Source organism: Anabrus simplex, chromosome 13, assembly GCF_040414725.1.
Source record: "Anabrus simplex isolate iqAnaSimp1 chromosome 13, ASM4041472v1, whole genome shotgun sequence".
NCBI classification, from domain to species: Eukaryota; Metazoa; Arthropoda; class Insecta; order Orthoptera; family Tettigoniidae; genus Anabrus; species Anabrus simplex.
This window is the reverse complement of record NC_090277.1, coordinates 88826735-88849616: the sequence shown is the minus strand read 5'-3', so window position 1 is coordinate 88849616 and position 22882 is coordinate 88826735. Positions and strand designations below refer to the sequence as shown.

Below are 22882 nucleotides of genomic sequence, written 5' to 3'. Positions count from 1 at the left end.
CAGGAATTTCATGAGGTGAGATAGCTAATGTCTCTCCAAAAAAGAATATTATAATGAGTGTAGAAACCTGCTGTATCATGTACTGCTTATGAAAGGAAAGGTAAGCAAAGAAAAAGTCATCTCCATACAGAACATCAAAATCATTGGAGGAGTGAAAATTAAAGGTCATCTGCTTCTTCACAAGAGGAAATTTGACTTTTTGGTGGGAAATTGAATCCATCTTCTGAGTGAACCGAGCAAGCCCTTACTGCCTTGGCCAGGCAGTCCGTTTATAGACGGATTTAGATAAAATGGGAGTGTGTGGAGACTAGTCCAGAGCAATTGATAGCAGGGGACAAGGAAGAGCTGCTTGTTAGGATGAACACAACACAGCGGGATCCCGCACTCACCTCCATATTCTGGTGCTATGAAATGCATATTCTTCAAATTCTCCCGACATGTCTTGACGTGGTGGTGGATGGCGTCAGGTGCAACTGTGGAGAGAGGGCACAGAGAGTACGTTAGATAGGGCACCCGGAAAATCATCTTGGATGGCCCCGAGTCTTCCTGCTACACATACACTCTTGCACGCGCACTACCATGGTAACTTAACACATTCGACACCACTCATTCTCTGGCCGATTAGTGCATACAAGGACCCTGCTCGGTAAGATATTTCCGCAGCCCTTAGCTGCCGTTTCGAACCTACACGCGCCCCTCCCTTTGTTTTTGCGGGAACATTCGCCACGGCCGGCGACCCGCCGCTCCCCGTCCTGCACCGACCGCGCTCGGGCAGTGCACTTGTATGCGAAAAGAAACCCAAATCGGACCAGCCAGGACACTCTGCCGAGCCATCCAAAAAACTTGTGAAAGAACATATGAACACAATACACACCTTTTCTTTTACCCTTTTTCTCAACTAAACATACAGACTTACACACTAAAAACAGAGACAGTTAAAAAGAGTAGAGAAATTGGTGCTTTTTGCTTTCACTTTACCTGATCCTATTTTCACGAGGCCATTGTGCTGAATAAATATGGTATCACAGGTGAGATTCCCATGGATGATGGGTGGAGAACAGGAATGCAAGTAACTGGAAAGAAAAACATCAGCGTTTACCCCATCGACAAGCATGGGACATGCCAGCTCGATGGCAGCGGCAAGCGAGACTGCCACCGCCACCACCATCACCACGGTCCCTTCTCCACACCACACGGCAAGGTAAGCTGTCCACATCACCACTGCACTCAACACTGTGTCCTGCTCACTTCTTCGCGAGGAATGAGAATTCACGTGTGTAATGACGCATAAGGAACAACCGTTTGCATGCCTCGTCCTAACTTACACCTTGCTCTACTAAGAACACTTGGAAACATCGTGCCTACAATAATCAAGCCTATTAAATTCGCACTCTAGCTAACCTCGCTCTCAGCGCCTGACTAAAACCAATACAAGAAATTTCAGGAACTTTTCACCAAGTTGAGAGGCGTACTACACTTGCTTCACCAATCACTAAGACGACGTATTTGAGCAGATAAAACATTTGACTGTTCCATATGTGACCTATACACACACTCCCACTCAATCCTCTTGGATATTAAAAAAATGTAGAAAGAAAAGACAATATTAGCAGCATTTTTGTAACACATCGTAAAATAACACGGCAGACCTACCTGCGGAGCGGGTGACTAACAGTTTTAGCCTCAAACCATGAAAAGCATATTTTTTTAAAGTTTTTCACTTTAACATCTTTAAAAAACCGTGATGCTTTCCTTGATTTATGCCAATTTTTAAAAAAGCATCAAAAAAGTCACCACTGTAAAATAAAAAGGTCTGCAAATTGAAAACACACTTATAAAAAAAAATATTCATGATTAGTATCGTTCACTTCTTGAAGATGTATTTCAACTTAAGTATCTCACAGTAAGTTAAAAGTCACTGTTCCTCGTACTCACCTCAAGGCCGATAATATCTGGGTGCACCAGCGTTTCCACGCTTGCAATGGAAGTTTCTTCACATTCCTCTTGGTACGCTTTAGGAACTGTTTCAATGACCCAGATGACATGTACTCGGTGATGAAGATCACCTGTAAACACACGTAACCAGTACTTGTACAGTAAAATTGGTACTTACTTCATCAGGACACTGGCCCTATGAAGTATAACAGTATCTGAAGAAGCAGTTGTTTACGAGTCTTTCACATCCTTGTACATATGAAACAGGCTGCAGTAACTACAGAACTGCAGCAATGATCCCTCATGCTCACAAGGTTCTTCATATCGTCAACAAGCAAATGAAAGCCTTCCTACTGGGACAAATAGCCGAAGAGCGGAGTGGGTTCATGCCAGGCAACGGCACAAGGGAACAGATCTTGAACGTTCAACAAATCACTGAGAAGGCCTGAGAATACAATAACACAACATTCTTGTGCATTGTCAACTATAGAAAGGCATTTTAATCTATGAAGAGGGAGCCTTAGAGGGACATACTGTACTTCGGAACATAGAAGTTCCAGATAATGTGACACGTCTAATTAAAGCACTTTACACTGACAACAGAGCCAAGGTATGGGTCAATGAAATGTTCTTGTTCAAGACTGAAACAGAAGTCAGGCAAGGATGAATTTTGTTGCCTATACTACACAACATCTACTATGAACACAACAACGAGATAGGTCCGCGATGAATAGGAAGGCAGCTTCAGCAACCTGAGGTAGACTGACAACCCTCTCATCATAACAACAAATACCAGGGAGTTGGAAATATTTATGGATTGGTTGGCAGGGAATATGGGCTTCAGATCAACAACAGCGTCACAGAAGCCATGATCGTGAACAGAGCAAACAACAATCTGTCAGGCATGAGATGATTATGGTTATTGTTTAAAGGGGACTAACAGATAGGTCGTCGGTTCCTAATGGTACGAGGTGCAACAAAATGCAAACTTCAAAATGTATCCACTGACTAGAATTTACAACGAATGGTGATCAAAAAATGATTGTGAAACAAAAACAATCAGTGGATCCTGTTCACAATGTCTCAATTACTGGGATGATACTCATTATTTAAAGGGTCCCAAAATCCACGTCACTGGCCCCTCATAATGATACTAATCCTCCTATAGTGGTACTAATCACAGGTAATGTAGACTCATGGTGTTTCTTGTATGGTGGTATTAATCACAAGCATGGTGCTCCTCACATAGTGGGATTTATCACAGCCGCTGGTATTCCCGTTGTGTTTCTCATAAAGTGGTACTACTCATAGGTAATGCAGGCCCATCCTGAACACAGTGGAACCGACCAGCAGAATACACATGACACGTATCACAAGGAACGCCCAGACCCATAGTGTTCCCCACATAATGGTACTGATCCTAGGTAACGTGGACCCATGGTTTTCCTCGCAAGGTAGTACAAATTGCAAGTAACATCGACCCATGGTGTTCCACGCATAATTGTACTAATCACAAGTAGTATCATGGTTCTAATGTCATTATCCCTTGATCGCCCCTTTTATTCGTCTCTTACAACAGACAGGGGATACCATAGGTGTAGTCTTAGTCCCCTACACACAGGGGGTTCATGCATGAGAAGAGTAGCTGGATCTGAAATAGTGGAGATCATTAATCCATCCAGTAATTCTAATCTCGAACAGTGGAGGCTACTTGAAGGAGATAAGGAGATGACTTGCCCAGACCAGCGGGGGTACAAAAGAAAAGCTGCTAAATGCCATGAAACTTCAGATTATCACACACACCGCTGAGAAAAAAAATTGACAGGAAGAACATAGAAGTGCTGGGGATGTGGATCTACTGCCGAGTCCTGCATATATCTTGGATGGAACACTCAAAATCAAAAATCAAAATCCCTTTATTTGCAAATGAGGTGTCTACCTCGGTGGCAAATGGTACACTAAAATACATTATTGTCGAGCACTAAATATTAAATTAACAAGGGAATAAAATTTTCCTATAATACAATATTATATAATTTACGCTAACAATTTTTTCTATTAAACACACAGCTCATCCTTAATAAATTTACATTGTTAATAAAATTCTACTTATAATATCTCCTGTACTACTTACAAATATAGTCAACTGATATACAGTATGTGGAATTACTTCAAATGGTACTGTACAACTGGTATAAGATTAAAATTTACATTGCATTTATTTACTTTTTCTTTTCTTTACCCATTCTGGAACCTAAGTAGCATAACGACCTGCTGCGTCTTAACCAGAGCCCCTTTTACCACCACTTTTCAGAGTTCCTCGACTAACACTTTGGTTCTTGAGATCAAAGACCGGCTCATGGAGAAGATCAACTGTATTTTGGAAGTGGGCAACAACATAGTATGTGTCATGTAAAATAATACTGAATGAAGAGTTAGCTACTCTGACCATATTTGGTAATGGAGTCCAATTTTATTGAACCATCTCATATGTTCAATATTTTAATTTTCACTTTTAACAGTATTCAAGTGTTGTGCTCAGAATATTCCAGCATACTCTTCAACATTTTAACTGACGCATTCGGCAGTCCCAATTATTTTTAATATGTTTTTGTCCTTTGTTCTTAATCTTAAAACTTTTCGGCTGATGATGTCTACAAGATAGATGAAACTTGTTTTGTTATTTTTTAAATGTTATTTAAATAATTACATAAACAAATTCAGTATTGTAAAGGTGGAATATTTGACCATATCTTTTAAGTGTATGTACCACAATACGGGCTTTATAATGAAATTCATTTTATGCAAGTCTTTCGAGGCTTTGAAACTCGCTGAATATCGATCACTACAAAAATTTACCAACTTCCTGAAGTGTCACCATACCATGTCAATCGTCAATATTAACTCCCTCTAAAATCCATAAGCAGTTGGCCCCTTCAATGCGGAATTTTGTGTTCCATAGATCTGGGTCTGGTTTTAATGTAGAGTAAGATTTTTTGAAGAACTATTTAGTCATATGTGGTAAGTCGACAGAGTTATCAACACTCATATAGAACGTTGTTATACTTTGTTGTGATCATAGTTACAGTAACCATAAGTACAACTTCCAAGTGTGAAAATAGACCTATTCATTTATTTATTTGCATATTTTTAAACAAACACTGTTCTGACAAATAATAATTGTCTATGAGATGTATATTAGAAAAAATAGTAATAGTAGTAATAAAAACATTGTAAATAGTTATGTAATATTATCAAAACAAGAACATCTGGCCTTAATTCCTTGGGATAAGTGAAAGTTTGAGTGAAGTCAAATAATAAAGTAATATAAACTTTCTTTTAAAATTTACATGTATGTCTCTTTTCAAAGCCACCATCACTGATCTACATTTAGAGCTGTCATCTGGGTGGCAGATTCCCCATCAGTTTTGTATATAGTCTTTCCTTAAATTATATCAAAGTTAAAACTACAGCAGGGAGTATATATAATTTTAAAATTAAAAATCTGTGCAGTTTACTCTCTCTCTCTCTCTCTCTCTCATGTCTCTCTGAATGCAGGTTGATATAAAGGCTAACAGCTGGTACTGGAACATTTCAATGCTAAAATGTCTAAAATTAATGTGAATTCAAGAGAATTTCCAAATATGTATTGATTTTGTACCCCAAAAAGATTAACCTTGTAAAAGACCAACACTCCTCTTGTTAGACAAATATCTATCTAGTGTCTATACTTTTTGTGGTCATCAGTGGCACATCGTGACCACATGGTCTGGGTAAAATGGGTGTAAAAAAGCAAGTTTGGATTTTTTTTTTTTTACATGGGCACGAAGTAATTTTAGTTTCCATAAGTTAATGCTCATTAAAATAATTTAACTATCTTAAATTTCATTACACTTGTCTATCAAAGTCTTTTTCTCCTTTCTTCATCCATTCCCTTTTCCAGACTCTTTGTGGGTAGGGTATTGTACCAAAGCCCTCCATCATACTTGACCATTCCTCTCCTAGTACTTTATTGCTATTGACTCCTCTATTTGCAATACAGTCCACAACAGAGCTCCTCCATCTCATTGCTGGCTGTCCCCTAGGCCCCTCAGCAGTCTCTGTATCCATGAATGTTCTCTTCATGCTCATGTGTCCAAACCATTTTAGCTTTGCTATATCAATCTCTTCTTGAAGTTTACACACTCCCACGCTTCTCCTTATTTTCTCATTTCGTAATCTGTCTAGTCTGGTCTTTCCCCGTATGCTCCTCAAGAACCTCATTTCAGCTGCTTGTATCTTACTTTGGTTCCGCTTAATGTCCAGGCTGCTGAAGCATAGGTTTATAACAGGATGAGTATAAAACCTTCTTGCACTAGAGAGAGAGAGAGAGAGAGAGAGAGAGAGAAAGAGAAAGAGAAAGAGAAAGAGAGAGAGAGAGAGAGAGAGAGACACACACACACACACACACACACACACACACACACACACACTTGCAGACTGCTGTATTCTTAAATCAATTCCTCCATCCAAATTTCCATCGTGTGACATTATGCTGCCCATTAAAAAATGTTCACTACTTCAAGAGGTTCATTACCTATTTTTACCACTCCCCTGGATTTTCTGTTACCTCTCGTCATGATCAAAGTCTTGCTTTTCATAGTATTAATCTTCATTCCAAAATTTATCTCGTCATTCCATAAATCAACTTGTCTGTACGTCCTCTTCAGTATCTCCCCAAACTAGAATGTCATCAGCAAAAAGCATAAAGTTTATTTGCTTGCCCATCATCTTCTCCTTGATATTATGTAGAATTCTATCCATGATGATAATGAAGAGTAAGGGAGACAATAAACTTCCCTGTCTTAAACCTGTCTCAACTCTGAACCATTCAGTTTGACTCACTTTTGTTCTAACAGAGCTTTTGCAATTTTGATACAATGCTATTACCATCTGCATTGTTTCATTCCCAATCTGTGCCTCTGTCAATGTTTTCCATACCAAATTCCTTGGGACACTATCATGTGCCTTTTCAATATCTAGAAACGTTACTACCATGTCTTTTCCATATTCCCAATACCTTTCCGTCATTTGACGCAATGTAAATATTGGGTCAAATGTGGACCTGCCTCTTCTGAATCCATACTGGTGTTCTGCCAATTTTCCCTCTACTCTGTTTCTTAGTCTATCCAAGATTCATTCAAGGATCTTAGCTGTACGAGCTATCAGTGTCACTCCTCTGTAATTTTCACATTGCTTCCTGGCTCCTTTCTTGAAAATTGGTATAATGAACCCTTTCGTCCACTCTTTTCTCTCCATATCGCTCTGAAGTCTATATAACCACTGCAGACCAACTGCTCCTGCTGCTATTATCATTTCTGTGGTGACCTCATCAATTCCAACTCTCTTGCCCCGTTTCATTCTTTTAGTGGCCCACTCAATCTCTGCCATGGACACCTTGTTTTCCTTATCTTCCATCTGCACTAAATCTGATTCTTTGATTTCTTCTTGTACCGAGGTATTCTGCACATTGTAAAGCTGTTCAAAATATTTTCCCCACCTCTGCAATATATCCTGCTTCTGTGTCATCACTTCCTCCTGTTCATTTGTAATGGAAGTTAGCACTTTCACCTGGGTTTTTCTTCTTTACACATAGGAATAAGATCTTTTTGCTTCCGGTTGTAACTTCTTGCAGAGATTCAGTGAATTTATGCCAGCATTTCTTTTTCTCTTCTTGAACCACCTTGGAGCATTCCATCTTGCAGTACCTGTATTCTGTTTTTCATTCTGTTGTTCTGTTTCTCAGCCATCTTTTCCAAGCTTGTTTCTTCCATTTAACTATATATATTTTACCCTGTCATTCCACCAGAGCATTTCTTTATCTTTCTTCCTTCCTTCCTGATACTCTCTCAGAGGCCTTTTCTGCAGACTCCGCCATGACTGTTTTAAAATACACCCATTCTTCTTTGACCTATCAAAGTAATACTTATTAATTATTATTTTACAAAAAGGCTGAAATTAAAGAGAATGTGGAATTAAATCAACAGAGTACTTCCATACTTCCAAAACAAAACAGTTAACACCTGTACCACTCTGCTGCCCGACTGCCATTCCCTACCATCAAGTTTCCGCTCTCTTTAAGGAAGCAGATGTACGAGATTCAAACCTCAAAAATCTCTCTCCAGTTTCAATCTTAGGCCAATTTTTCAAGATAAATAAACTTGCCCTTCCCTCAATAAGTAAATATTTAGTATAAAAGCCATATAACTCTCGCTTCTTTGAGAGTGCGATAATTCCAGTCTCTACTTGACTGGACTCTTGCATTAAGGTTGCCTAAGCATAAGGCACCAAGAGAACACGTGGCAGCAGCAACAAAGGACCTTTCGTAACTTGATAGACAGTAAGCTAGTACGGTGTTGTGTTTGTCCAACCCTTGTCCCGCTTCCCTACGGGGTCGGGTATGAGGCGAGATGAATCTGTCGTTGCGGGTTTTTATGACCTGATGCTCTTCCTGATGTCAACATCATCAGAGGAGTTAATGAGATGAAATGAATGACGTGATATATGATAGGGAGAGGGTGAAACCCAGTGCCGGCACAAAGCCTATTCCTGTCGAATAGCACCAAGGGGTCTGCTCAATCCCCATCCGACAGAAGAATCACGATCAACAGCGTCATGTGCCCTCACTCCATATGAGCATTGCGGAGAGGTCTGGAATTTAATCCAGGCTTTTGGCACGCAATCTAGTGATAAACTGTATACCACCACCTGTCCTATCCTGCCGGCCAACATTCTGATGGTGAACATTTTTTCGGGACTCGAACCGGCTAACCTTGGTGTCGGAACGTTTAGACTTCAGCGCCTTAACGATCATGGCCACCAGGTGGGCTTAAGCTAGTACGGTATATTCATTTAATTAATGTATTTATTTTGGTCTACTCAAGAGGAGGTCGCCATGTGGTTTCCTAAAAAAAGTGTTCAAATTTTGAAGATTTGCCCTTCATTAAAAAAATGTTTTAACCCTGTTCAAGCGTTTTTGTCTATTAGCCTTACTTTATTCAAAATTGAACGTTTAAAATCTATCCTCAGACTTTTGTAGTCTTATTCTCGCAGATATTTCTGACTTGTCTCCGTGCTAACGCATTAACGTTGGGAACTGAAGTCTCAGATTTTCCACCCGGCTTTCTTTTTAAATTTGTGAACATCTATTTATTGCATGAAGTAATAAGGTCAAAGTGTTATTCTTGGCCTGTACCTGCATTTATTAATTGTGCTCGTTGTCGCAAAATGCTCTGTTTCTAATGCTTCTGTGAAAAATACCACCCATAAGTATAATAATGAGTCAGTTCAAGCGATTCATTGTCAGAACAGTGTAAACATGTGACAAATTTCGTAAATAATGTAAACAATAAAGCACATATTTATTAATATTGTAAATAGAAAAAAACAAATAAAGTATTTGATGCATTCTAACATATTTAATATTGTATCTAAAACATAAGACTTAAAAGGAACAGAAAACAAGAGAAAAAAAAAGGATCAAGGTCATATTCGAACTCTGAGACTTCAGTTCCCAACGTCAGTACGCTAGCAACTACACCATGGAGACAAGTCAGAAATATCTGCGGGAATAAGACTACAAAAGTTTGAGGATAGAATTTAAACGTTCAAGTTTGAATAAAGTAAGGCTCATACGAAAAAACGCTCGAACAGGCTTAAAATATTTTTTAATGAAGGGCAAATACTCAAAATGTGAAAACTTTTCTAGAAAACCACCTGGCGACCTCCCCTTGCCAGTCTCCGCCGACGCTACGCCACTTACCCTAGGCTTATCGTTGTGAGTGTCAGTCCAGTAGCGATGGAACTTGACGATGTTGGGATGCTCGAGCTGGGTGAGGTTCTCGAACACCTGCTGGATCTTTTCCTCCTGGGCCTTGAAGTTCTTGCGCTCCGAGAACTGGACCTCGTTCCACACCACCTCGACGCCCTCCTCCGTGTCCATCGCCAGGTAGGCGCAGTCGATCCCCGGCACATCTCGCTGCTCCACCTGGACAAAAGAAATGAACGATTAAGCACTTCTTCCTTACAGAAACGTATTTCATAATCAAGGGAGGAAATTATCTAAATGTCTAATCAGAGAAACTCATGGAAGTTAAGGAAATATTCCGAGTGGTCGAAGTCGTAGATTACCCCTAGCAGTGGCGTACGATGGACCGAAGCGAATGAAGCGCTGCTTCACTAATCTAAAACACAGCATTAAAATGAATTTCAAATGGCCTGCAATGATTGCTCAGGTTTTCTCTCATCCGCGAGTAATATCGTTGTTTCAGTTAACGCTAAAGGTTACATAGTGAAGCTATGGGAGTTTGCTCGTGCATCCTCCGACGGCAGCAAAGCATCCCTTATAGTTGGTATACCAGGTGTATGCCGGTTTCACTAAGAGATGGCCCCAGTGAATAGTACACAGCGTATGAATTTGACACATACGTCAGTTTGTTCGTCTGACATTAACCTACCCCCCCCCACACACGCACACACACACACACACACACACACACGATGAGTCCGCCAAACACTAGCGTCTGTGCTGTATCATTCAGTGATCATGTCGACGTTTGTGCCTGATAAAGAACATTTGCGGCACGCATTGCTTTTCCAAATTAATCAAAAGAAAAAGGCTGTGGAAAGTCAAACGCCATGGTATAAACTGAACAAGTGACTGCATCCAAATCAAAATCCTAAATCGATAATGCTTGTTGTCTAAAGGAATCAAAAATCTAGGTCCACACTTCCCATAATGGTACTAATCGCTAGTGAAGTGGAACCATAGTGTTCCTCGTGTAGTGGTACTAATCACATGGAATGTACTGCTCAAAGGTAACGCAGACCTATGGTGTTCCTCACCTAGTGGTACTAATCACAGACAACGTAAACCTATGGTGTTATAGTGGTTCTAATCACGGGTACTGTAAACCCACAGCGATCAACCCACGATGATACTGATCACAGATCCATGGTGTTCCTCACGCAATTGTTCGAATCGCAAGTAAAGTCGACCCATGGTGTTCTTCGCGTGATGGTACTAATCACAGGTAACGTAGACTCATGGTATTTCATAGTAGTACTGATCCAAGGCAATGTAAACCCATGGTGCTCCGCATATAGTGGTACTAATCACGGGTACTGTAAAGCCATAGTGATCCACATCACAGAACCATGGTGTTAAAATTGTACTAATTACACAAAGTCGACCCATAGTGTTCCTCGAGAGATGGTACTAATCACAGGTAATCTCATGGTTCAAGATCCATTATCCCTTGGTCGTCCCCTTTTAGTCGCCTCTTACGACAGGCAGGGGATGCCGAGGGGGTATTCTTCATCTGCGTCCCCCACCCACAGGGGTTTCAAAATTCTGTCTAAAGGGGCGGAAAAGAAAACAAACTGTCACTTTGAACGCAGGTTGCAGTGATGATAAGCCAGCAATGAACAATCAGGGACATAGTAGTAACAGGCTGTTCTTGCAATTAAATAATACATACATTACACTATAATTTAGAACTTATTTATTTAGATTTGAACTGATGTATTTTCTTCGTTACAGTGTGCAATGGTTTTGCAACTTTTACTGTAATAACATTTCTTAACTAATATCTTAAGGTATATAAAACAGAAGACAAGAAGAGATACCCGAGCAACGGCGATTTTAATGAAGATAAAGAACATCCATCGGAGCGCTTTCTTTACTTATGTTGCCTAAACCATCAACGACTAGACCCCAAGTATGTGTGGAAGAATTGTATGCAAAGCATAAAAGGTTCCACAAAAACATCCGCTACGGTATATACCTATCTGTAAAAGATAGCCCTCAAAGTTTTAGCTACAGTTAAAAGTAGAAACCATATTTTGAGATTGATGATTTAATCCTTATCAAAACAGCATCCTTTGCAGTAAATAAATTGTATGCATGGTTTAGCAGTTATCAAGGGCGCTCATACACGGGGGCAAGGTGGGGCCGCGCCCCCCCACCCTCCCCCCTAGCTCTCAGGGAAAGGCAAAAATCTAATGCAGTTAGGTGTTTTCCTTTCAAGAAAAAAAATTAAAAGTCGGACGTAGAAGAGGAAGTACCGTCTCCCACCAACAGGCAAGGTATATCGCGGGTTTAGGGGCACCCATGGCAGTTTTCATTTTTCTCTTAAGCGCAGGAATTGTTTTAAAATCCCTTGGAAAGGAGTGAGGGGTCGGGGGCAAGTTATACAGTTCCACAGCAGTGCCGCGTTCAGCTGGTTGCGGAGAACAAGGTACCAGCCAAGAATGTTGCAACCGATATTATCTATAATAAGAGTTTTGTCTGTGCATTGCTCAGAATTTGAAAAGAATGGCATTTCTGTATCGATCATGTCCACAGTAACAATGAAATGCACTTTTTTACTTTTCCGTAATGTCTGTCTGTCTGTCTGTCTGTCTGTCTGTCTGTCTGTCTGTACACGCATCATAGAAAACGGCTACAGAGAACTTAATGAAAATCGGTATGCAAAGTCGGGGAATAAGTCGCTACAATCTAGGACATAAATAATTTTATTCACGCTGAGTGAAATGGTAGTTTACGGGAAGGCCTAAAACTTAATTCTTAAATATTTACATTATTAGTGGCCCTATCTCACTGAAAATTGGTATGCGAAGTCTGAGAATGAGCCACTGCAATCTATGCTATAAATAATTTCATTGGCGCTGAATGAAATATTATTAGTGGTCGTATTGATAAATACTACATAGCCAAAGTTATATAGAATTAAATTTCCAACCATTTATATCTTATACATTTTTATCGTAATGGCTACGATAACACAGATATTCATGAATTTGTATTTTTGTTGCCAAGTCCATATCAACACCGAGCCACGAGAAAATGGGTTGACAGAATTTAATGTAAATCGGTATATATAGTCGGGGAATAAGAAACTACAGTCTAAGCTATAAACAATTTTATTCACCCTGGATGAAACTGTAGTTTAGGGGAAGGCGCCTAAAATGTAATTTTTAAATACCTATGTTATTGATCCTATCTAAAAGTACTACATAACAAAAGTTATAGAGAATACAACTCACGGTCATTTATGTTTCATTCCGTTTTAACGTACCGACTATAATATGAGTGGTATTTCAGAGTGGGAAGAAAACTAAATGTGAAGGCCTACAATATCGAAAGCGCATAATATTGATCAACAATAACATTACATTGACCATTATTTATTGTGATGTTCTTTATCTCTTATGCTGCCACTCAACTCCGATAGGATTACTTCTGCGTACCGAGTTTAACAGCCTTACTGAATATTGGCAGGAAATAGCCAGGGAGTAAGAAAACTTTCTTCTTTAACATGCCATTTCTCTGGTTCATATATTTTCTGATACTGCTGGTACGGAACACACTGGTTCATCATAGTATTCCAGCTGTTCAATCCCTTCTCTGATGCGCTGTTTTGAATGAGCAATGTGCACACTTAAGGCAGAGCCTCACTTAGTAGTAGTAGTAGTAGTAGTAGTAGTAGTAGTAGTAGTAGTAGTATTAGTAGTATGACTTGGTCTATAATTACAATTTAGGCTTATTCCAAATTATAGCGCCACAATTTACTAAATAACTCAATATTCAACCCTGAAAAGAACCATTTCTTAATAAAAGAAAAGCTTCTTCCTCTTCACTTTTATTAAATTCTACATTCATTTTATTCCAAATTAGCAGTGAAGAGGGGGTTTCTCCTCTGGCTAGGAGGAAAAATTTGCCTCCAAGTCAGATAGATTCTTCCGCTGCCAGTGTAGTGAATTGATACTTTCAGACTCATCGGGGTACTCCTAGGAAACAGATTAGTAAAAGGGCATAGTTTTTGCCCTGGGAGTCGCCACTATTCGACTCGTGCAGAAAAGGGACGAAGAGTGTTCACGGCTCACGGCAGCCTGCGGCCTGGTCATTCCAGTTTTGGAACTTTGGACAGTTAGATCGGCAGCTTAGTCCTGTTCGTTAAAAGTGAGAAAATGTGTGGTTTTTCATTTGATCGAATATTTCATATGAAAGCATTGCTTTTAATCGCCCCATTCCTACTGACGTCATTGTAGTGTATGTTCATTTCAGTTGGGAAAATCACTAAGTCTTTTTGAGGATGTAAAAAGGCAGGTGGAGAGTGCGTGTCTACCATTATAATGAAAGCTCCCGAACCTGATTGTGACTGATGGTATGCAAGCGAATCTACCATTACAGTGAAAATTCCTTAACTCTGTCTTCATATGAGAAAAAATGTTTGGTGAATTCCCCGTCGCGTTTCTAGGATAATGTTAAGAGCTATGCAATTTCATACAATCTTGCTCACACGTGTACACCACCTAACCTAGAATTCTGTATACAACGTAGAATTCCGTAGCGAAGCACGGGTACATCAGCTAGTGCTGTAATAAAATAAGCTTTCAAAGAACGGTATTAACTGGGTCACCTGACTTAGCACGAAATATACAAAACCCTCAAGAGTTAAAATTCAAGTTATGAAGCCATCCTTAGTTCAAAGACACACCCGCATAGTGTATATAAAACGTAAGCAAGATTAGTCCTATGCTATGAAAATGAAGCATTAACAATAAGGATAACTGATGCTAACAGAATGACCACTAGTGAGATTAAATACATTAGGAGAACAGTGGGATATACTCGATGGGACCATGAAATAAATGAAACAGTATTGAAGGAATTCAAAGTGGAATCAGCAGTATAATATATACGTACATGGTTAACAAAAAATTTGGAACATTATGTCCGAAGAATGGTTACAGGAGATTCCCCAGAAATATTCTCAGTAAGCCTACTACCCTAAAGTAACAAGATCCATCGGTCGCCAAACAGTGTCGAACAGACTGTTTTCCACCCTTCAAAAACAAACTACTTGCCCCGGGTTTGAACTGGATCTTGAGATATGGAGGCCAACATTCTAACAATGATCTACATAGAGCGCTTCTCTTAGTAATAATTATGAGAGATGGTGAAACAAGTTCGATCCATCAATGAATGAATGTTATTGGTTAACCGGAGGGAAGGTCCATGAAAGGCGTGAGAACGAAATATTCCCGGGCATCAGAAGAGATTTGACCAATGGAAATCAGAAAGGAGCATGGTACAGACGGAATCCCTGCTAATTCAAATGCAGCCCCATAAGCTCAGTGCATGAGAGAGTTGCAATTTTAAACATAAAGCGACGTCAACTCACTTGAGGTAATTTCGTTCTTTTTACTTCTTCAAGTAGACAAGAATTTCCGACTCATTACGTCTATTAGGTTGGTATGACATTTTGTATGCTGTGACCGCAGAGCACACAACCAACGAGACAAAGAGATGCTGTCTATAGGGAGTAGTGAAGATTTTCGTAAATACTTTTATATTTTACAATTTGTTTTACGTCGCACCGACAAAGGCATGGCGACGACGAGTGTGTAGGAAAAGGCGAGGAGTGGGAAAGAAGCGGCCATGACCTTAAGGTACATCCCCAGCATTTGCCTGGTGTGACAATGGGAAACCACGGAAAACCATCTTCAGAGCTGCCGACAGTGGGGTTCGAACCTATTATCTCCCGAATGCAAGCTCACAGCCAGGTCATTCGGTGTGTAAATTCACACACATGTTAGGCAACAGGTGTTCACAATTTAGGGGATACAGCACCTCGTCTGGAGAGAAGTGATACGTTGCTAATTTGATAAAAGGACAACTAACTTTCGTTGTAGCCAAAAGATGCTAGGAATTAAACGGAAGTGAAAGTTAATCAATTTGTCTTGAAAGAAAATAAAACAAATTGGCATACGAAGCATATTATCAACGTCGGGCCTACGGTCTACGGGTAGCGAACCTGCCTATTATCCGAAGGCCATGGGTACGATTCCCGGCCAGGATCTGAAGGCTCGTTGTTTGAGGCCCAATCACTAAGAAAACAAAAAGTTTTTTTTTTTTGATAGTTGTTTTACGTCGCACCAACACAGATAGGTCTTACGGCGACGATAGGACAGGGATGGGCTAGGAGTGGGAAGGAAGCGGCCGTGGCCTTAATTAAGGTACAGCCCCAGCATTTGCCTGGTGTGAAAATGGGGAAACCACGGAAAACCATTTTCAGGGCTGCCGACAGTGGGGTTCGAACCTACTATCTCCCGAATACTGAATACTGGCCGCACTTAAGCGACTGCAGCTATCGAGCTCGGTAAAAAAAACAAAAATTAATTATGCGTAAAAAAGTATGTAAACTATTGAAACCACCGGTGGTGGACTAACGATGGGAAAACAGAACTAATCATAAAACTGAAGATTTAAGAATCATGCTATCTAACGGTTAAGTGGGGCATCAGATAAGATGGGCGAAGATGAAAAGGTTAATTAGCCTCATTAAGTAACACTATACAATGTTTGGAGAATAAAATACCAAATAACAAGCACAAAGTAACTGACGACATGCTTAGGACATCTGCAGTAAGTCGGTTAACCTCGAGATAAAAAGTTTTACAAAAATGTCGTATGGCCTTCGGTGATGCCTGGTGCAGATATTTTAATTAACCTTATAGGCGACCTGCGGATGTGTGAGGATGGTGTCCAACCTACGATGAATTATAACGGAGACCTCCCCGCCCACACACACACACACACACACACACACACACACACACACACACTCCGAGCCAGAGGAATTAACCAGTTCCCGGCAGGGAATCGAACTCAGGACTCCTTGGGCCAGAACACTAACCATTTACCTAACTTAGCAAGTTCGATCCTGGCTCAGTCCGGTGGTACTTCAAGGTGCTCAAATACGTCAGCCTCGACTCGGTAGCTTTATGGACACGTAACAGAACTCCTGCACGATAAAATTCCGACAGCTCGGCGTCTCCGAAAACCGTAAAAGTGGTTAGTGAGAAGTAAAACCAATAGCATTATTAAATATTAATTCACAAAATCAATCTAAGCCATGTTCATAAATCACAGACACAGATGAAGGAAATCATAGAACATGACAAGAGTTGCAAATTTCATCACAAAGCGACCTGTTGGTGGTGCTAAGAAGCCCCCGTGAAACAACGTCTACGTCAAATGACTGAAGGTAATTTCGTTTTTTCAAGTAGACAAGAATTTCCGACTCATCATGCCTATTAGGTTGGTATTTATGACATGTTGTATGCAAACCAATGAGACAAAGAGGTGCCGTCCATAGGCAGTGGTGAAGATTCGCGTATTTTTATATTTACAATTTGCTTTATTACGTTGCACCGACACCGACAGGTCTTTTGGGAGAGGAAAGGAAGCGGCCAATTACATTTTATTTACTGAAATAGCTCTCAGCACCTACAATCTTCGTAGGATCTCAAGTACACTGCAGAGCAACGAGAAAGTGGCCAGTAGCAATCAGCTTGCATTTGGGAGACAGTGGGTTCAAACCCTACTGTCGGCAGCCCCGAAGATGGTTTCCCGTAGTTTTTAATGTTCACACCAGGCAAATACCGGATCTGTACCTTAATTAAGACCACGGTCGCTCATGGTAGAGCTGTGCGAGTATTCGCAGACAGTCCACGGATGCAAGAACTACTCGATTTATATTTCCGTAAGAAAAATGAAGTCTGTTTTGCATTTATATCGCATTTTACAATAAATTTTGCACTTTTATGTAGTTTCGAAATTACATTATAAACAACTACTAGCCCTTAGAAACATTCCGTGTTATATCGCTATTATGTGTAAATTCACTACCCCTATTTATAGCTGACAGCACCTAAAAGGCAAATTATCACTTGTCCGCAGTGAATTCCACAGTGGTATCTACAGTTATGGCTAGAGCGCAGATACAGAGCAGATGTCCAACGACTGTCCTGTAACTTCCACGGGAAGAGGGGAGAAAAAAAAAAATCAAATAACAGGGAGTTTGTAGATCTCACGAAGTCATGTTCATGATATAATATTTGATCAGTTTATGATAATAACCGGAAGGAGGAGGGCAATTCCTACATCAAAGATGAGAAAAATCACGGCAATCAGCAATAATCGTAGAAAGGTAACCGTGCTGAACTTCTAGGATCGAACCCACATTTAAAAGGGGAGCTTTTTCCTCGGTCATTAATAGTTTTCTTAGATAAGATAGAAGCTAGAGTCATTAGAATTGATGTTAAGATAATTGTAAATATTGTAACAATGAATATGATTCAGATTATTCATTTTGAATTTATCAATCTTTTTGATTGGAAGTACTTGCATACTAAATAGATTATCTTCCTCTTCAATAAATAGAAATATATGGAGAATTATCATACTATGTGAACAGTGTCAATATCATGCGGCGGCTTCGAATCCGAAATTGTGATCGATAGGAAAATGACATATTAAATGTCGTATTAAACATGTTAAAAGGAAGGTTATACCAATGATAACATGTAGTCGATGAAATTATCTTGCTATGAAAAAGGTTGATCCGTATACAGCGTCACTAGTACTATCAGAGTTGGGAGGTAATTGAGTAAAGGTAACCGGATTACTTCTAACGAATATTTTTAATAATTTTTACTCGTAATCATTACTTTTTACAAAATGATTTTTACTGGTAATTTACTTCTTGAAATAACACTGTAATTGTCACATTCTAATAATCAATGCAGTACATAACATGGAAGCAGAAACGAGGGGAAAATATGTGGTGATGAATATAACTTTTTCAGTTCGACTCCAGTAGCTCCACCAGTGCTGGACGAAGTACTTTCTTATTTCCAAAGACATCAAACGTATGCTATAATATCCATCACTGCTGGGAATGTTCTTAAAATTAAACATAGGTATTCCTTCAAGTGGCCCTGTAGACAGCAAATGCAAAGATGTACTTTCGTTTAGTGATGAGAATTGTATGAATCCATTATTTCGTAAAGTAAATGGTAAATTATCTGAAATGCTAGAAGCCACTAACTAAAATAAAATTTATAGGGCGAAATAATTCAGTAAAGCGCGCGCGCGAAGTTAAGTAATCTACTTTTCTTTGCAAACTTTGGTATCATTCCAGTCCCACGCGAAAAAAAAGGGGGGAAAAGTCAGTGGTTCCCTAACGACTGGTGTTCTGTGAAGCAACTGTTATTTTACTGATTACTCTTTGAAAACGTAATTTTCACTTGTATGCGAACAAAATATTTCTCAGTTAACTTTAATTCAGCCCAGTTTTCTTTTGTTCCTGCCTCACCACTAGTTACTATGCTCCAGCAACAAGCAGAAAAATCTCACTCAGGTTGGTTCTTATCAAAATTGCGATTCCAACTTCAGGTCTACGAATGAAGTACAGTAGATTCAAGCGTTCGACTAGGTAAGTGGGAATAATATCTTTTAAGATTTGTTTTTCACCACACGGTATTTAAAATCTATATCAAAAGCAATGCAGGACTACACTCCACGGAAGTATACCCACAACTAGATAAGGTGAATAATTGATTTACTTTCTTCCTTAATACATAATGGTCTCAGTTGCTCCAATTTGTGTATTTTTTTTTTTAAAAGAATTTGGCCAATTATAGACCGCTTAGTCGGTATTTTTCTTCTCTTTTCAGAACTACTTCATACGTAGGCTCTGTTCCTCCGATAACACTCTCCGAGGTTGACGTCGAATTTGCAAAAGCGAAAAATCTGAAGAAGTGATCTGTGTCGGAAGGCCACCCTGTTAGTTATGATGTCATCTGCGATCTTCAATCTTTGTATATACCATCGTATCTATTCCCGCCAACCGGTGGTGTGTTTTAATTTGGAGATATAAATCTTCTTAATTAGCCAGTTATTGTTCATTCTGTGAAGGTGACCATAACATTGTAGTTTTCGTCTTTTAATTATGCCTGTAATATTGCGGTGCAGGTCTTCATTTTTTATCTTTATTCATTCTGGGTACCAAAATTTTCCTAAATACAAAATTTAATATTATAATGGGTTTTCAATTCACATGGTCGTTGTGATAGATGTTACTCATATAGTGAGTATACCAATATTTACATTGAATTACGATATTCTTGGACGTATTATTAAAAATAAACAGAGCGATGAATGCAGTCACCAAGTAGGAAGACGTGAGGAAAAATATTTAAAGATCACAAAAACCTAAAAACATTAAGATATATAATGGTACGAAACCTCTTGGGTCTGTCCGCTAATCTTGAAATATCAAAACTGAGCATTTCACTCGAGTGCGGTCTTGCTCTGGTGTAAGCTGACCTTGATGTACAGTAGATTTCACGAACTCACGGTTCGACAAATGTGTTCCTATGTTCAATATTCACGTAACGTACACAGCCACTAACCAAATAATTAAGACGTGGAGGTACACATTTGTCTACCTGTGGTCTGAAGAGGCTAGGCAATAGAAATCTCAGCCACCTCCGTGGATCAGAGGTAGAGCGTCAGCCTCCGGATTCCAAGATTACGGGTTCAAACCTGGCAGAGGTAGTTAGAACTTTGAAGGGCCAAAATAATTGCATTCAGCATTTGATGTCGTACATGTCGGCATGTAAAAGATCTCTGGCGACATATTTGGTATTCCTAACCTAACCCCATGGCACTACAGCCCTGAAGAGCCTTGGCCTATCAAGCAACCGCTGCTCAGCCCTAAGGTCTGCAGCTTACGAGGCGTCATGTGGTCAGCACGACGAATCCTCTCGGCCGTTATGCTTGGCTTTCTAGACCGGGGCTGCTATCTCACCGTCAGATAGCTTCTCAAATCTAATCACGTAGGCTGAGTGGACCTCGAACCAGCCCTCAGATGCAGGTAAAAATCCAGACCTGGCCGGGAATCGAACCCGGGGCCTCCGGGTAAGAGGCTCGCACGCTACCGCTACACCATGCGGCCGACATATTTGGTATTCACCCGACAAAATTCATTAAAACTCAGCCACAGATACTAGTTTAATTGCCATCTAGTCGAGTGCAGTAAAGCACACAGAAAATGAAATGCTGGCAGCCTAGACGACATCAAATCAAAATAGCTGCACACGGTAGCTGAGGACATACGGTTATTATAACAGAAATTTCGCCCCCCCCCCCCCCTTTCCCCCTCACATATACATTATTCCCTAGGACGTTATTTTTAATTTGACCAATATTCAACAAACCAATGTTATTACAAAAACATGTACAATTTTTTAAAGTTAAACAAGGGTGTTACCGGTATTTAACAAAAAATGTTGTATATCAGGCATATCAAACAATATTACCCATGTACAGAATATCACTGAAGATTTAAAAATACAAATTTAATAAACCAGCAAAACTTAAAATTTTAACTTCCCTAAAGAAAAAACAAGGTGGTGAAATTCAAGATATATTTGAATGATTTTTTCTTGCAAAATTTCATATTCAGTGGCCATAATAGCAAGCGAATTCAGTCGTTCTTGTATCACTGAAGATCGCCAATTTTTAGCCCTTTGAACATCGGATATGTTCGTTCAAAAGTAGTGTTTGTGATCACGACACATCTATAAATTCTCAACACTGTCATAACAATTGAGAACATTAAAAAAGTGAACTCGTGTCCTCATCCTGAGGTAATGCAGCTCTTTTCAGGCGCACCCCCAATCGACGTGAGTTGCATGTACCATTTTAAAACCACGTACCAGCCCTCCTGCCATTCTTAAATTTCTGACTGTACCGGGAATCGAACGTGGGCATCCGAGGACGGCAGCTAATAGTACTAACAGTTACGCTACGAAGGCGGACACTTGGGAACGTTTATTACACCCGATTTTCAAAAATGAGTTTATATTATCAATATCAGTTTGTTAAATAGCACTGGATTTTTACCTGCATCTGAGGGCTGGTTCGAGGTCCACTGGTTTAATAACACTAATAATGCACTGTTAATGTCTGAACCGGTTTCATCAGTTTTAAAATCTTCTGTGACATAAAATAATTACATTTTTTAATACATCTCTTCTTTTCTGTATATCCTCAAGAGTTAACGTTCCTTACAGTTTGAATAACTCTTTTCAACAATTCAGCTTTAAAGGATCTGTCAGTGTATTATTTCTCGAGCTGAAACTACCCCTGCATAGTCTATACGTTATTCACCTTATCCCCTTCATATTCCAAAAGTAGTCGTGTTTTGTGAGTATACTATATTTTGTTTATCCTTACACTGCACGAACGGAAAGGTCTTATGGCGACAATGGGATAGGAAAGGGCTAGGAGTGGGAAGTGACCGTGGCCTTCATTACGGCCTCAGCACTTCTCTGGTGTGAAAATGGGAAACCACGGAAAACCATCTTTAGACTACTAGGAAGTAACAGTTTTGGTAATGGCAGAATTATATTATTATAGCTTACTTTTGCTTAGGTGGGTTAGTAACGTAGTGAGGTACCCAAATACGCTTTTTTAAAGTTACTTTTTGCCTTCTTTGATAAGGAATTATAAAAACATAGATCGCACCTATTTTATTTTACAAACTGACAGCTGTAAAAAGATGAGCTTCTAAGAGGTAAAATGTAATGAGAACCTAATGCCTATTGTTTAATGTATTATAAATTGTTAATACACAGGTATATTACACGAATACAGTATTTTTTCTATAGTGCTTTCTTCAATATTTTCGTTTCTATTAGTCTTATTTTTTCCCCATCTTCTGGCAAACATTATTTTAATCGAGTCGCCGTTATTTTGCTCCATTCTCACGGAGCCCCTAAAGACTCTGTCAATCTGGTAGGGTAGTTCAGTACTGTTCGGAAGTCATTCAATTAGCGGTAACTTGATTACAAACTTGGATCTAATTAAAGGAATTTCCTGAATATATCGACCAAATATCTCAAGGTATTTCTTTTCCAGTCGTATGATAAGCGTCAACATAGTTCTCGAAGAAGGGAAGTTGTACACCCCTTGAAAGCCGAGTTTAGCCCCTCGCGCTGTTTCCGTCCCAGGAATCGATCCTAGGCTCTTCCTCCTCACACGGTCGCCCCC

At 39.6% G+C, this 22882-nt stretch overlaps 1 protein-coding gene across 2 annotated transcripts in view; it reads right to left on the bottom strand.

The window, feature by feature from the left end:
• Madm (MLF1-adaptor molecule) overlaps window positions 1-22882 on the bottom strand; it is a 367777-nt gene that overhangs the window by 57197 nt on the left and 287698 nt on the right. For both annotated transcript variants that reach the window (XM_067156994.2, XM_067156995.2), the window contains 4 exons: window positions 9737-9961; window positions 1936-2066; window positions 979-1073; window positions 390-473 (listed from right to left, as the gene is read on the bottom strand). In XM_067156994.2, coding sequence (XP_067013095.1) covers window positions 390-473; window positions 979-1073; window positions 1936-2066; window positions 9737-9961 — 535 coding nt within the window. The remainder of the gene's footprint in view (window positions 1-389; window positions 474-978; window positions 1074-1935; window positions 2067-9736; window positions 9962-22882) is intronic.